Source organism: Ylistrum balloti, unplaced genomic scaffold (assembly GCF_031769215.1).
Source record: "Ylistrum balloti isolate Yb309-2 unplaced genomic scaffold, AGI_CSIRO_Ybal_v1 Utg369806, whole genome shotgun sequence".
Taxonomy (NCBI): domain Eukaryota; kingdom Metazoa; phylum Mollusca; class Bivalvia; order Pectinida; family Pectinidae; genus Ylistrum; species Ylistrum balloti.
This window is the reverse complement of record NW_026781981.1, coordinates 925820-941735: the sequence shown is the minus strand read 5'-3', so window position 1 is coordinate 941735 and position 15916 is coordinate 925820. Positions and strand designations below refer to the sequence as shown.

Sequence of the window (15916 nt, the reverse complement as noted above, 5' to 3'; positions counted from 1 at the left end):
TGTGAGAATTGTGTGTGCAATTTGTAATGCTTTTCGCCCCCCACTTGCCTCTGATTAACCCAATGACCTCATCATTGCTGAGCGAATGTTGGCTCTGTCAAAATGTCCCAATAAATTGCAAATTCAAGTTGAAAAAGAAGGTTTGGCTAGGAAAAGAGCCATATGGGTCAAGCTTGATGAGGCCAGTTTGCCTGACTTTCCTCAGCTGACAGAACCGGAGTTGAGAGATCTTACCATGGGAGTATATCAGTTGAAGCAGGCAAAGTCATATACCATGGAGCACTTGTCTGAAGATGGCCAGTATGAATTAATGGCATGCAGGGAAAAGCCTGGCTTAATTAAAGTTCAGATTCGTTCCAGACATGTTGCTTCGAAACTGTACAACCTGTGGATTGAGTATTCCCCTGGTTTGACTCCTATATCTGGTTGGTATTGCCAGTGTAAGGTTGGTGCCAGGGTAGTGGGCTGCTGTGCCCATATTGCATCTGTTCTCTGGTACCTTTCTTATGAGCGACACCAGCCTAGGATAGCACACCCAACTGCCTCATCAAGCTACCTCAGCTGTGCTGATGACGCAATGATGATTGAGGACTGGTCTGAGTCTGACAGTGACAATGAGTAACTAACTATGTGTACGACCATTGTATGTATAGTGGAGTGAAATGCAACACTAGAGGTTAAAATTGATATCTTTCATTAGCCATTTCTGTGTTAATACTTCGGTAAAACCACTAGATACAGACATATGGTCAAAGTTGTCGAACTAAAATTCAAAGCACCGCCTCTTCTTTGTTTTCTTTAAAGTATGCAAAAATATTTCTTATTAAAACATGGTACATGATAAAGGTATTGTTTTTATGTACATTAAGGCAGAAAATTAAGTTCATCTTTAATATAATTCGCAATTAATGAGCTTAATTACCATGACCTACTTTTCAACAATGGAATATTTTTTTCAATCAATTTTACTAATGAATGTTTTGATATGCATTATTACATGAAGAAAAAATCCAAAAATATAATGTAGGTTTGTCATAATGGAGCTGTTTATGAATTTTACCGCCCACTTTACCCCCCATAACTAATGAATGGCTCAGATCTGACCTTAATTTTATGTCATATCATGACCGCCTAACCCCAAGGAATTCCTACACAAGAAATAAAAAATATCGGTCATGGCCGCCAGAAGGCCCAAATTGGCACTCCTCCTTTCCGGAATAGTTATAAATATATAAGACATAAAAAGAAGAAAAAGTTACGTAGTAATGAAACATACAAATAAGCATCGTTCTGCTCTGAATCACGGAAATATTCAAATTAATTCAACCCCCTTGACCATTCACGTCTGTTCCTCAATTTTAAATATCAATACCTGTGGTGTGCAGCTTTCACCTCTAGGTGACACAAGTCCGAAAGCTTCATCAACGTACAGCTAATCAATAAGGGAATGGATGCGGTTTACACCGTTAACATTCTTTATCCTATATCTATAGATTATAACAATTGATCAGGTATTCCAATCACAGGACAACGCTAGAAGTATGCTTTTCTCATTTAAAGCCAAAAACATTTTCTTCTGATAGCGAAATCGCGATAACGAAATTCAGAACAATAACTCTCGCTGGATATGTAGAACATGGACAAGTAGTTATGGATCATTTGAAAATTATAAATATAATCAAATCGATATATCGAAAGCAAAAGAGAACGGTACATGTGTTTGTTGTGTGTGTAATAGAAGTTATCCTTTTATCAAAGTTGTCTTGTTTAAATGATGCTTCGTGGATGTAAAATAGAAACATCACCATCGTGTCACATAACCAAAATAAAACATATCAAATAATTGTATCTCATATTGTAGCAGAAAGAGGTCATCTTAATAATGATAATATGTAGAACTTCTAGATTTAATCCAAATTACCTTTCTATATAGCAATAAGTCGTGGGAGGGAAATCAAATTACCCACACTCGATATTTCGTGCAGAAATACACCCTTCTGTTTTACAGATGTAAATAATTAACTAATTATGGTATGGCTGACAAAAAAGTGTTTACATATGTACACAAAATACTTACGTTAGTATTTCATTCTACTCACATTATTAGTATTATTAATTTTGTAGTTCAATGCATACACATGTATATCATACCACACTGCCATATGAACAAAACAGAATCAACGAAACACATGAGAGTATTTTATTCAAGATCAGACCTTGAACCTGGCTTACATGCTAATGGCGTACTGACGTAATAGATCAAAATCCGCCCGCAAAAACGCTCATGCTGTTCGCGGTAAAAATGCTAACCATTACTTGACACATGTCTCAATTTCATTAATCAATACAAACGTAATCAAAACATGTATGTTTTCACAGCATATATAAATGAAATAAAATGTTACACATGCCACCAAATTAAAACTATGTAAAATCAATCACAAAGAGGTTGTTATTGAGAAAGCTATGTATTTTCGTAATTTCCCCATGCTTATCTAGCGTTAAAAGTACACGTCAACATGTGATTAACAGTGATACCGGATAGGTGAGAAAATAGGTTTATCCTTATATCAAATAATACCACCACAATCTGCTCTAGTCTGTATGCTAATGACCATAAAAGGAAAGAGGAGAAAAGCCGATTACTTTTCGAGATCGCAGAGCTGATGTACTGTAATGCTCTTTTATCTTTAGCATTTTAATACAACAGGACATTTTTTCCAAAACCCATGTAAAATTGATGCATACGTTGTTTACAAAAAGACACTTTGTGTCAGACAATCACAGTGCTAGTTCATTCATCTTCATCATGGCGACATTCCGACATCGACCTGTTTAAGGTAAGTCTTTTCAGTTAAAATGTCTATCTTTAATTTAAATTCAATTCATGTTAAGTCAGTTAATTACGACAACGTTATGGACTAATATAAGAGCTACAATGGAGTTTAATATTTCTGTAAAGGCATACTCTAAAACATGGCATGTTCTGGTTCGGTTTGGTCTGGTTGAGTCTGGGTTGATCTGGTTTGGTCTGTTGTCATTGCGCTGGCCAATACTTACGTTATGAGTTGGGCTTGTATCAATATTCCGCATGTGTTCTTTGATTCTTTTCGTGTATTTATCAATTTTATTATTTATTTCATTATTTTTTTTTTTTTTTCGTTTTTCGGGTTATTTTTCCTATCTACGTCTTGAATGTAAATGGAATAAAACAATATTGTCAATGCATGTATTCGCAGTAGAAGTAAAAAGTATCAATCTTATATATAAAGAAAAAAATTCAGGGCGCGTGTATCAGATATACAAATGATTAGTCATAAAAATCCAAATACACACAGTTGAAAATTATCAATCATCTTCCTCGTCTTAGTATACGATTCTCTTATAGCAATTAAGTTTAATATTTGTTTTTCAAACCAAGACATGAGCCATAAAAAAGCTATGTTTCAAAAACTTTAACCATAGTTGTGAGTAACTGCATATATTGGATTAATTTTAGGAAGTGTTGTGACATCAATGGAGTATATTTCCACTTGTTCCCTGGTATAATACACCTTCTGAACCGACATCATCATGGGTTGTGGAGGAAGTCGGAATATTCTGCTCACAGTTCAACAAGAACATTCTAGACAAATAGACATCAGTATCGCAAAAGAACGAAAAATTAAAAAGTTAAAATTTTTGCTGTTAGGTAAGTAAATCAATCGATGTGAAAATTAAAAATGATGGGAACAATTGATAATATTAATGTGTTTTTAATGAACAGCAATCGAACATGAAACGAAAATGTAAATGATATTAAGAACTCTCTTCTACATTATATTAATGTATAAAATATTCAACAGTCTTGCATTGATCAGATGGATTGTGTATCCAAATAAATAATCATACAAGGACGTATAGCATTTTATTAAGAATTAATTAGTAGTGGATGATATGAACATCTGAAATATTTTACATCAGAAGTCTGTTCAAATCAACATTCCACATACTGTCAAACTAGTAACACAATGTTTAAGAAGATGCAGGTTGATGAAAATAGTCGAGAGGATTTTAGATCGTCACAGTGATTCAATTGAGAAATAATCTTTTTCTTTGTGAATTATGAAGCTGGACGTCTTTGATGATGGTTAGTTTGCTTGTTTGTTCCGTTGTCATTCACCTTGTTCTCATTGAGAACGAGATATTACTTACTTGGATTGACCAAGATTTACATGGCGGCTGAATGAATGAAAACACGTACCCGTGTAATTGAGGATTGTTTCACAAATACATGTACAACAATACATCAATGTCTACATACAACTGATCTTTACAGGTGATTCCGGGTCTGGAAAAACTACACTTTTTAAGCAAATGAGGTACGTAATAATTGTCACAACATGGAGCATCAGCTGAAGTTTATTCTTAACCATATCAATTACTGTAGAATCTCCTACGTATTTAGTATATCAATGAAAATCTTCATATCCATGATTTCTATAGTCAGTCAAGAAAATATTACTAATGATTTAATTTTCTTCTACTTCTTCCTCTTCATCTTCTCCTTCTTCTTCGTCTTACAAAGAAAGAAATATTTTTTGAAAGGAACGTTCTCTATATTGACGTTATTGAGTGAGACTAACGACAATCAGTTGATCATGATGGCTAAATTGTTCTTATGTATGCACATTTGAAGTGTCTACACTGGTCATAATTCATATTTGCAATGTTTTAAGATTAATTTTGTAAGCATCATCCTCACAAACAAATATATCATTAATCAAATACAATACGAATAATAAAGAGTTTGGATGACCATTACATAGCATCAATGTCATTGTATATAATCTGTATTGTTGTTTTGTCTACTGGAGGACAGAGCAACAGTTGTAACTGACAAGACTCATTGTACCAGTTAGACAGGCGCATTATAAACTCAATACATCCATTGGGCCTTGTTCCCCTTATACGCTTAATCTTTCATTAGCAATTAAACTGTGAAAAAACTAGTGTCAAAACATTATCATAAAACATTGATATGACAATTCAAAATGAATAAAAAATGCTTTTTCAGTTCAGTCGGACCTCATCACTTCTTGCTAGCTGTTGTCGATTTTATGTTGTAGGATTTTGCACAAAGATGGTTTTTGTCTGTCAGAACGAATGGATTTCAAGGCAGTAATAATAGAGAATCTCCTTCAATACACTGAAATCATTCTGCAGAATATGGCTGTGCTCAATATCGCATTTGACGACCAGACAACAAAGGTAAAGCGCCAACACCATGTAACACATATAACACAAAACAAGAACGGGTTATAGCTTTGCATTATCAGACCATATCATATATAACACAAAGCAAGAACGGGTTATAGCTTTGCATTATCAGACCATATCATGTATATCACAAAGCAAGAACGGGTTATAGCTATGCATTATCATACGATATTATCTATAACACAAAGCAAGAACGGGTTATAGCTTTGCATTATCAGACCAAATCATATATAACACAAAGCAAGAACGGGTTATAGCTTTGCATTATCAGACCAAATCATATATAACACAAAGCAAGAACGGATTATAGCTTTGCATTATCAGACCAAATCATATATAACACAAAGCAGGAACGGGTTATAACTTTGCATTATCAGACGACACCACATGTGCCACAAAACAAGAACGGGTTATAGCCTTACATTATCAGAAGACATCACATATTACACAAAGCAAGAGGGTTATTATGAGACAAAACTACTTGAGAAAAAAATCATAGACTATAGCTTAGTTGTAATAGATGATACCACATATAACACAAAGTCATGACAGGTTATAGTTTGGTATTATCAGACAATTACCGATGAGTTCTGAACTCATTTTTTACTGTCACGCCAGATACAATGTAATGTTAAAAAAGCAAAGTTCAATAATAGACGAGATTGTCATTTTATCGTTTCGGTCACTTATCTGCAGCACTGTATATGAAAGCCAGTTATTTCTTCTCGTGTGATTACCTTATATTTCGTTGTTTTGTAAGCTGATCACTTGCATTGCTTGGTTTTGGTTTCTGTTGATACGTAATATTGTATTAGAAACGAAGACAATTAGTTATAGGCAAGGATATTTAAATGTACTAATAGTTATAAATTAGGGGAAATCGTAGTTCTGTTCTCCTGGCACTGAGGCCATCGTTATTCAAAATAACCAAAAACTCACAATTGAATACCTGTGCGCTGCGTTCGGTTTCCATAGTTGTACTATCACTGTCTAGAAAAATGACTCCTTTGTGTCTGAAGTATTAAATCCAAGCCAAATACAAGAACAAAGTTAAAACTCACTTATTGTTGTCTGCATGTTAAATAAGTATTCATTGACATTCATAAATGAAAGCATAAATGTGCTATACAATTGTTGAATGTTAATATCTATGTGATAAAGAGTAGCAATAAACATAATTTAGATAGACAAAACTTGGATAGTTGATTATCAAATTATCAGAAATATGTCAAAAGAGTTTATTTGTTATTTGCATTGAAACGGCAAAGAATATAGGTCATTAGATTCAGTTTCCTGACAGCGCATAAGCCATTTACAAAACAATTTTATATATAATAATTATACGCTTATATATTAACAGTACAATGTCAATTATTTCTAAGCAATTAAGAAACATGACGATGATGAATTTGCTACTTATTACTAACCAAACAATGCTTTATACATTAAATACATTAACTGAATTGCAGGAATATGCAGATAAGTATCTAACGAACGCCAATGCATTCCAAAACATACTGGATTTCCGGTTGGAGTTGAAATGTTTATACAACTCAGGAGGATTTCAAGCCTGCATGAAAAGGGGCCAGGAATATTGTCTTGGAGATGGAGCGCAGTAGTGAGTTAGACCTTCAAAACATAAAATAACCACCAATGTATTACCATTATTTATCAGTATATGTTTTTTGTTTCTTAAATAATGGGCGTGTTACTTATTCGTATATACACATCAAGATAACGATTTAAGACAATACTTTGCTGATACTTTGAAAATTTCAAAATATTGTAGCCTTTTCAGGTCGTTTGACCGGATAGCTTCCCCTGATTACGTCCCAACTGACCAGGATATCCTCTGCGCTCGGGTTACTACTTCAGGTGTCACAGAACTCAACTTTGACTTCAAAGGAAAAATTTTATGGTAAATACTGATTGCATCTTTACCATGACCCTTTTCTCTTTGTCAGAAATTGAAATGATTTCGTACAAAAAGTTGTTAGCAAATTGAATTGATCGTACATGGTTAGCGGATCCATTTAACTAGGCATGGTTAGTTGATCGAGTTAAACATGTATGGTTAACGGATCCATTCAACTAAACATGATGAGCGGATGTTAGCGGATCGCGTTAACCATATAAAGTTAACGGATCCATTCAACTAGGCATGGTTAGTGGATGGAGTTGTTCGATCCGCTACCACCTTCACATGATATTCACAAAATAATGTCAGACACCACATTTACGTGTTATTCACATAATAAGATCATGCACCATCTTCACCTTCACGTGTTATTCACATAAGTTCAGACACCACCATTCATCACCACTTGTTATTCACATGACAAGATCAAACACCAATTTCACCTTCACAAGTTATTTTTCAAATAATAATATCAGATACCACCTTTATATGTTATTCACATCAACATTAGCTTAGCATTCATACAAACGTCAACATTTTTGCAGTATGGTAGATGTTGGAGGACAGACGTCAGAACGAAGGAAGTGGATTCATTGTTTTGACAACGTCACAGCCGTTATATTTGTGACAGCCATGAATTTCTACTTTCAGATAGACGACTTAACTAGAAAGGTAACTGCCGAACTTCATAATAAGAAAACATTTTGAAACATGTTTCTGTTCCACATACTAAAATTACATACAAAACACATTTGGAGACCTTTTCCCCTTGACAAGTTTTTTTGCATATGTCTGTGTGGTAGATTAGTTTGTAAATAGGTCAATATCTAAGCGTTAGATTTTTATTTAATATAAACAAGTTATCATGTTATCAGACTTTCATTTCGATATAGAACATATAAAGAATCCTCAGCTTTGATTGGTGTTGAAATCAATAATATGTCCATACGTGTTTTTCATTCATCTATATTCTTTATCAAAACACTAAACTTTATGCATGATTTCAATGCACTCTATGAAAATTTGTTTTTTTCTTTCAGAGCAAACTTCTCCAGTCGTTAGCGCTGTTTAGGTCCTTATGTAGAAACAAATATCTTTCGAAATCAGCGTTTGTTCTTTTCTTAAATAAAATAGATGTGTTCCAAATCCTAATAAAAAGGAAAACTCTCCAGTGCTGCTTTCCAGAATATAAAGGTAAATAGTATACACATGAAACAAGGCGAAACATAACATGGTGTTTCACACGAAAATTTCCATTGTGTTATTTATATGTCTCGTCCTTTGATGAGCAAATATCTGGTAAATCTTGAATTTTGTTCTTCTTTATAATACGTTTAATGAAAGCTACATAAAATACTAAACACATATGGACAATACCCTAATCAAAAGGCTGCTATAAATAATCGGTTGATACTTTATATATCAGCAGTTTAAGGTTGGAAAAGGTGTTCTAAAAATAAATAATTAATAAATAGCGTACATTTAAATACAAATAGTTCTGAGTGCACAAATTGGTGATTTTGAAACTAATTTCGATTTTTTCTTTCTGCAGGTGACAATTCTTTCAGCGATTCGTCCCAATATATCTGCAATCAGTTTATCACGGCAGGCCGTCGAACGGATGACGTGTACTGTCACCTTACCAAAGCCATAGACACAGAAAATTTTGATCGAATCTTCAACTCGACCATGGCTATCCTCCTCAATCAGAACCTTGAGATTACAGGGCTACTATAGAAACCTGTATCAAGGACAGACAAGGAATAATAGAGTTTTCCCCCTCAACCAGAACCTTAAGGTAACAAGGCTACTATAGAAACCTGTATCAATGACAGGAGTGGAATAATACCGCTTTCCTCTCAACCAGATCCTGGATGTTACAGAGCTACTAAAGAAACCTGTATAAATGACAGGAGTGGAATAATACAGCTTTCCCCTCAATCAGATCCTGGATGTTACATGGTTACTATAGAAACCTGTATCAATGACATGGATGGAAAACATACAGCTTTCCCCTCAACCAGATCCTGGATGTTACAGGGCTACTATAGAAACTTGTATCAATGACAGGAGTGGAATAATACAGCTTTCCCTTCAACCAGAACCGTAAGGTTACAGGGCTACTATAGAAACCTGTATCAATGACATGGGTGGAAAACATACAGCTTTCCCCTCACCCAGAATCGTAAGGTTACAGGGGTAGAAGACTATTAATGAAAGCAGTGGAACATTATAATGAACAACCCGTTTTTGTTTTTGAATTATTTCTGCCACGATGAAATATTTTGATTATTATGTTGTTTTTAGAATTCGGGTTTTTATCTAGTAGAGTTAATTTATTCAAGCCAAGTAATGAAGACATTTCTATTACGAGCTGACATCTTTGTTAATGAGAAAATCTATATATAATACCAACTGTGATTTAGAGACGTCTGGTTAGAACTTTGTGTAATAAATAGCAACGTCTACGCCTAAGTAATTGCTCCTATGTCGGGTTGAAACTAGCATGTGTTTTATTTAAAAATAAATAATGATTAAGATGGAAAATATTTAAAATTCAGCAGGCCACATCACTATTCGCAGGAATTTAAGTTTGGTTAAATTCGTGATTACTCTTTAACTACGAATTAATATGTCCATGAAATGATATCCAGAGAAAAAAGAAATGAAGTTGAGCACAAGTGAATTAGATAAGACCCGTGAAATTAAACGCCAGCGAGAGTTCTTTTTTTTTTTTGTAAAATAGCAAAAAAGCATGATGTTACAGTGCATGTTTTTTTTCATTTTATCTTTTCATTTTTCCACAACGATAAAATCATTTCACCAGTATTTGGCATTATTGAGTATTGAGCAATGTTTAAAGAAGTAATACATTCATCTCTTTCTACTGATTTGAGCTATTCTGTAAATACGTCGGTATTTTCTTGTTTTTATCAACTGACAGATTAATTCGTGGTCCTAAACAATACTACGTATATAATATATTTGGTAGACAATGTCAGTAGATGCAAATAGATATAATAATAAACATATCATGGAGTCATTGTTGTGCAGATATTAGCGTATATACTGATTTGTACAGGATTTTATTTTCTAATTAAAATTTTATTCAGAATTCTATTCCTTGTGTTATTATACAATGTGAATTCCTCATTCAGGAGGAATATCACTCAAAACACACTCTCTCCTTTGTTTACACTCTCGTGTATCAGTTTCATCCCATTCTCATTTAGTGTTATATCTATTTAATCTTTCCATCGTCACTTTCGCATACTTGTATATTCTAACATACCAACATACATGCGCACGTTATACATCACATATTTAGACATACGAGGTTTTTTGGCGTGTTATTAGAATGAATATAAACCCACTTGAATATAATGTATGCTTGTAGGCACTGCTGTTAGGAAGTTATGTCAGATTGTATTTTACTTAGTATTGATATAATATTTGTTACGATATAAAACATTCTCTCTAATATCTATGATCATTTAAATATCTTGCTTACTACTTACCAGATAATAGATTCCTTCCCCCCTTGCTACCGGTAAGGTACTTGCTATCAAGACATTCTGATCAATTTGTAAGGAAAATTGACATACTTCAAACAATTATAATACTCATAATTGTCACATATACTATATTTTGTGCTTCTGGAAGAGGGTTGTCTCGGGCGACATATAAGGAGATATAGGTTGTGTTTAGGACAGATATACCCCCTCCTCCCTCCCCTTCGTCCTTTCTCCATTATTAAGGGAGTCCGGGGTGCACCATTAATGCATTCCGGTGCATTTTCTATGCATGTATTAACATGGCTTTTCCTCGGTACATTCATTTCGGAGGGTATCTTTATTTTATTCTATTTTATTTATCTACTTTATTTTTATTGCGTGTGTGCGATTTGAAAAGGAGGAAATGTCAGGACCCCTTGAATCATCCCCATCCTCCTCTCTGTACCCGCTTTTTTGCATTCCATATGACACACACGAAATGCAGACTTGCTTAGAACACTTCCACTCCTCAGCCCTCTGATTTCAGTATAAACACACGATACACATCCCAAGCACCTTTGATTTGAGTTTTTTTTTATCCACAACCAGAAGCGCGTCAAACATTCTGTTTCAAAACAAAGTTGTACATCAACCTGAATGTCAATGCCGTGATCGTGTCTGTTTTTGTAGGAAATTCTACATAACTGGTGTGTGTACCACGAATCAAATGCGTATGTTTTCCTCAATTTCTTGTGATGTTGAACACTCCCGATAGCAACAGTGCATCACAGAAAACTAATGACGCCCAAATGCTGCTCAAAGCCATCCAATGAGCAGTTATTATTAGCCATAAGCGGAGTGTTAACAAATGACTTGACATCATGAGTGATGACTGACCGAATCGTGCTCCCTTACCCACAGTACATAAGACATCGCGCTAAGTGTGGGAGGTTAATTTTAAGAGAACAAATCTAGCAAGTTGAAAGCATTATTGACAATGGCCTCCTTCCAAGGAGTTGTGATCCTGTTAGCATCAGTTTTGGCAGCTGCAGAAGCATCCTGTTGGTTTAGTCCTATCAAAAACGAAACGACATGTGAGTATATCATTTAGAACCAACTGCATTCGTCTGGATGAAGTACCAATACATGCAGTTTGAAGGTTGTATCCATATGTCCATATATTGAGTGTTACCAATGCCCATTTGCAAATAATATTGATATGTGGTTAATTTCATAATCTAATATAAATTTAAAATGATATACCTGGTCGTTCAAATCCCAAAAATATACAACTACGCATGTCGAAAAGAATATCATTTTTATTCTCTTTCATTCTATCACATACCGTATCAAAGATAATGTGGATATTGTACCAAATAGAAATAAGAGAGAAGTTCCTTTTAACACGAATTCAGAATAAAAGTTAAAAAAAACAAATGCAATAATTAAGTGAGAGGGGTCTTAATATCCTAATTTCATAATAAGAATAGTTGATTAAAAAAGTGAAGTAGAACTACATGTAGATATATTGAACTGTGCCCTATTCGAATGAACTTAAACATAACTTACAGGTTACGGTAAACCCTGGGGACTGAAGGTGAATTAACAGCGCGCATGCATGGAGCTGACTCCATTATTTTGGACTTTGCGAATAAATTTTGAACACACAGCGACTCTAAGTGTAGTGAAATATCACTCAGCAAATTCTAAACGTGTGTTGATAGATAATAATTCACTTTCGTGTCTTTTATACAGATTTTCATATAACCTCATTTGCTTTAATGACACAGATTTGTTCGAGGTAATTCTTTTTTTTTTTCAGTTTTCGGTTCCAAGAGGTATTACTGTGAGTACACCAGCCATGCTGAAATTACAGACCACCATCCGTCCATGAACAATGAAACACGTGTTCGCATGAACGTGACAGTTGGCTCCACATTTGACACTCTAGACTGTGAACACTGCCAGTGTCGGCAGGATGGGCTTCACTGTTGTGGGTAAGTACCGTTTGATGGGACAGTGTAGTGCGCTTTAATCTCCAGTGGATGTTATATTAGAGACAATCATCACGATGTGTTTTATTAGGTACATCGTATTCCTTTCAAGGTTTGAAGCACTAAACAGTTAAGTTCGTTTTGCAGAAAAGACATCTGAATCTGAGATATCGGTAAATGAGAAAACATAGAATAAAAATTAAAAATTGCATTACTTTTATCATCATTTTACATTTGTTTTATAAGAAATATTCATGTCTTTCTATTCATAAATGAAATAATTTGATTTGATTGGGTTCTTTTTTATTTTAAATTTTAACAAGTGACGGTATCATTATCTGAACGCCTCGTCTTCTGCTTAAAGCAATTGTTTGCGGCAATTCAATGAAAGTATATCAACCTTATACATTTTCTCTTATCCATAAGAAAATTAAATTCAACTATTAATTTCCTTGCACGATAATCGTGTTATATCATGGCTTTGTGACATATTTACTTAAGTATTTATTTATTTATTTAAATCAAATAAACGTACCATGGCCTATCCATCAAATAAGTGTGTATACGTCATTCTTAGGATTAATGAATTTCTGTAGTCGAACAAAACATAATCGACACAATTTAAGTTTCGCCTGCATAAAGAAAGGAGACAAATATTATTTATTACACCTTCATCTCTTTATAGTTCTTCTATTTGCTGTTGTTATCTGGTAGAGTGTTTTAAACGCATTAACTCCTTATGAGTTAATGTCGGCGGCTGACGAATACTCACCATACAATGTTTCGAGAATTACAGGTTATGCGATATGAAGCTAGATTTGTTTGATGCTCGTTATTGTATACCTTGTAAAAGTCTTTCGCTTATTTGTATTTTGTGTTGGTATTTTGTATGTTGCATTGTAAACGTAGAATTATTAAAGAGACTCTGCAATTGAATATGTATATAAAAGAGACATTACTTTTGTCAACTTAAATTTTAGAATTAATGTCCCAAGACCGACAAGTTTGAAAGTTGCATTCCTTTAAATCAAATAGATCAATAATTGAAAAGAAGCAATACATGTCAGGATGTCCATTACTGTCACTAGGTAGACTACATGCTTCTATCAATGGTTAGATTACCTGTTACTATCAGGTATTTTACTATCTGATCAAATAATTCACATTTAAAGTTGTGAAAGATTGAGTAACAGCTTCAATCAACCATTTTGTTCGAAATATATTTACAGAACTGGATTTTACGCCGGAACATTCCAGGTACCAAAGAAATGTGATGTTGTACCAGACGGATGTGAGCCGATTATTGTTCTAGCGGCAGATCACAAACTGAACTGCTTCACTAAAAAGCCCATACGGCCTAACCAGTATGGAATGGTACATGTAAGTAACATTGGACCACAAGGAATGGACCAGGTCGTTCGTCGTGTCTTCCATTCATCTAGCAGTGATTCCGAAAAACCAAAAATCAGGACCCAACCAATGATGGTTGCAAACAGACTAAATAGTCACTGGCCGGAAAATATCATCGAAAACATGGTTACTAGACTGCCTACTATTTGGCCCGCACAAAACCCAATGCGGTCATCAAGCTCAAGGACAGTTCGAATTTCAACTGAATCCGATAATGTTCCTTTAGAGCAATCGTCTAGGTCAGTTCATGTGTCCTCTGGTTCACCAATGGCTTGGCCGATTTCTCAGGATCCGCAAAAAACCTTTGCTAGATCAGTAACGATGAGGAGAACCAACGAACCTTTTCCAAATCCTAAAGAAGAAGTTGTTTCGAAACAAAAGCAACAATCTGAACAACCGTCCACAGACATGGAACTCAATCGACTACTAGCATTGAAACTTCTGGGACTGGCTTAGAAAACCACCTCAAATGTATAGCTTGTACAAAGAATAGGATAGAAAGAGGTGTCGAGATGTGAATATGATTATTTAAATAACTTTAGAAATCAACGTTTACTATTTTGCACAGGTTTAACAAAGACAAGGTCATGCAATATAACTGTGACAAAATTAATTTAGGATGTAGACTGTTAAACAGTAATGTAATACCATGCCGTGGTTTTAGTCCTGAATGAACTGGACATATCCATATGAACATTACGAAAAGCCATTTGCTGTTATGCATGATTGATGAGCTTTTAAGTAACCAAGTTCTTTCTGATATGAAGATAGATAAGTGAGAACTTACTTCTACTTTCTCTATATACTTTGTTTGTGTACTTCTTAATGAATAAAGCCTTGAATTTATTTCACCATTTTTGTTATTATTTCTTCCCACAAGAAAATGCCTTTCAATACAATTTAGAAATGGATACATTAGAGCCGAATAATGATCTCAAATGCATCATAGAGCAGTTTCATCCGTCAAGAACTCGTCAGTGATACTTAGGGTCCAAAGATGTTGTAAACCTAAATTTATTTATAGATATTTCTTACATCATCCACGACGCTGACTTATAGAACGAAAAGTGCCCAATAGTTCGAGATGTGACATATACCTGACAGAGTTAAAAAATAAAACTTCATAAATGAAGCACGATAGTGACGTAAATCTTGGAAAAAAGTCCTTAGAAAATCCACGAGGTCATTCAGGTGACCCCGATCGTGATCACATTCGATCGGAGAATCGAACACCTGTCATTTACATTGTACAAGAAAGGAGGAGGACATGAAAATGTGGCATAATACAGCGCGAGACACCTGATCATCTTTCTAAATATAGCCAATGATTTCAGAGACGTAATAGGAAGATATGTGCCTAAGCAATCCTCTCACACAGAAAAAATTCCCTGGTAATATGTTTAACTTTAACTGTGGCCCCTTTTATTTTTACTCTGTTATTGTCGGTAAGAATTGTTTCATGTACCAACATCATCATGTTTGTAAGAAAGAAATAACATCACTCAATTGTCAATGTGACAAAGTGATAAATAATAAAACATATTCGTGAGTTGTATGTGAAATAAATATTAGGATTTCCTTTTGTTGTTTACTAAAGGTACTTCCTTGTGGTAAACGAAATAGTCATTAATAATAGGCTCATACATGAACACTTTTTTTGTGAATTATCCTTTACATTTTCTAATTTACAATTTGATAATGATAATCTTGTGAAGATAACCATAGTTTCTCGTATAAAGTGCAACTTACTGCTATATTTGATGTCACGTTATAGTGTAAAGTAATATGTATTACTTGTGCTTTATGAAAGTGAACGTTAAACGTAGGAGGTATAAATTGAT

General features: G+C 34.3%; 1 protein-coding gene and 1 pseudogene across 1 annotated transcript; both read left to right on the top strand.

Annotated features, from left to right (window-relative positions):
- Positions 1 to 3573: 3573 nt before the first annotated feature.
- Positions 3574 to 8914, top strand: LOC132544635 (guanine nucleotide-binding protein G(t) subunit alpha-1-like). The gene is made up of 8 exons (XM_060208254.1): positions 3574 to 3691; positions 4319 to 4361; positions 5109 to 5250; positions 6729 to 6877; positions 7049 to 7177; positions 7723 to 7849; positions 8218 to 8371; positions 8730 to 8914. Exons 1-8 carry the CDS (start codon positions 3574 to 3576, stop codon positions 8912 to 8914), a joined length of 1047 nt encoding a protein of 348 aa, XP_060064237.1.
- A 2754-nt stretch (positions 8915 to 11668) lies between these two features.
- LOC132544645 (uncharacterized) lies at positions 11669 to 14107 on the top strand (annotated as a pseudogene).
- Positions 14108 to 15916: the final 1809 nt, after the last annotated feature.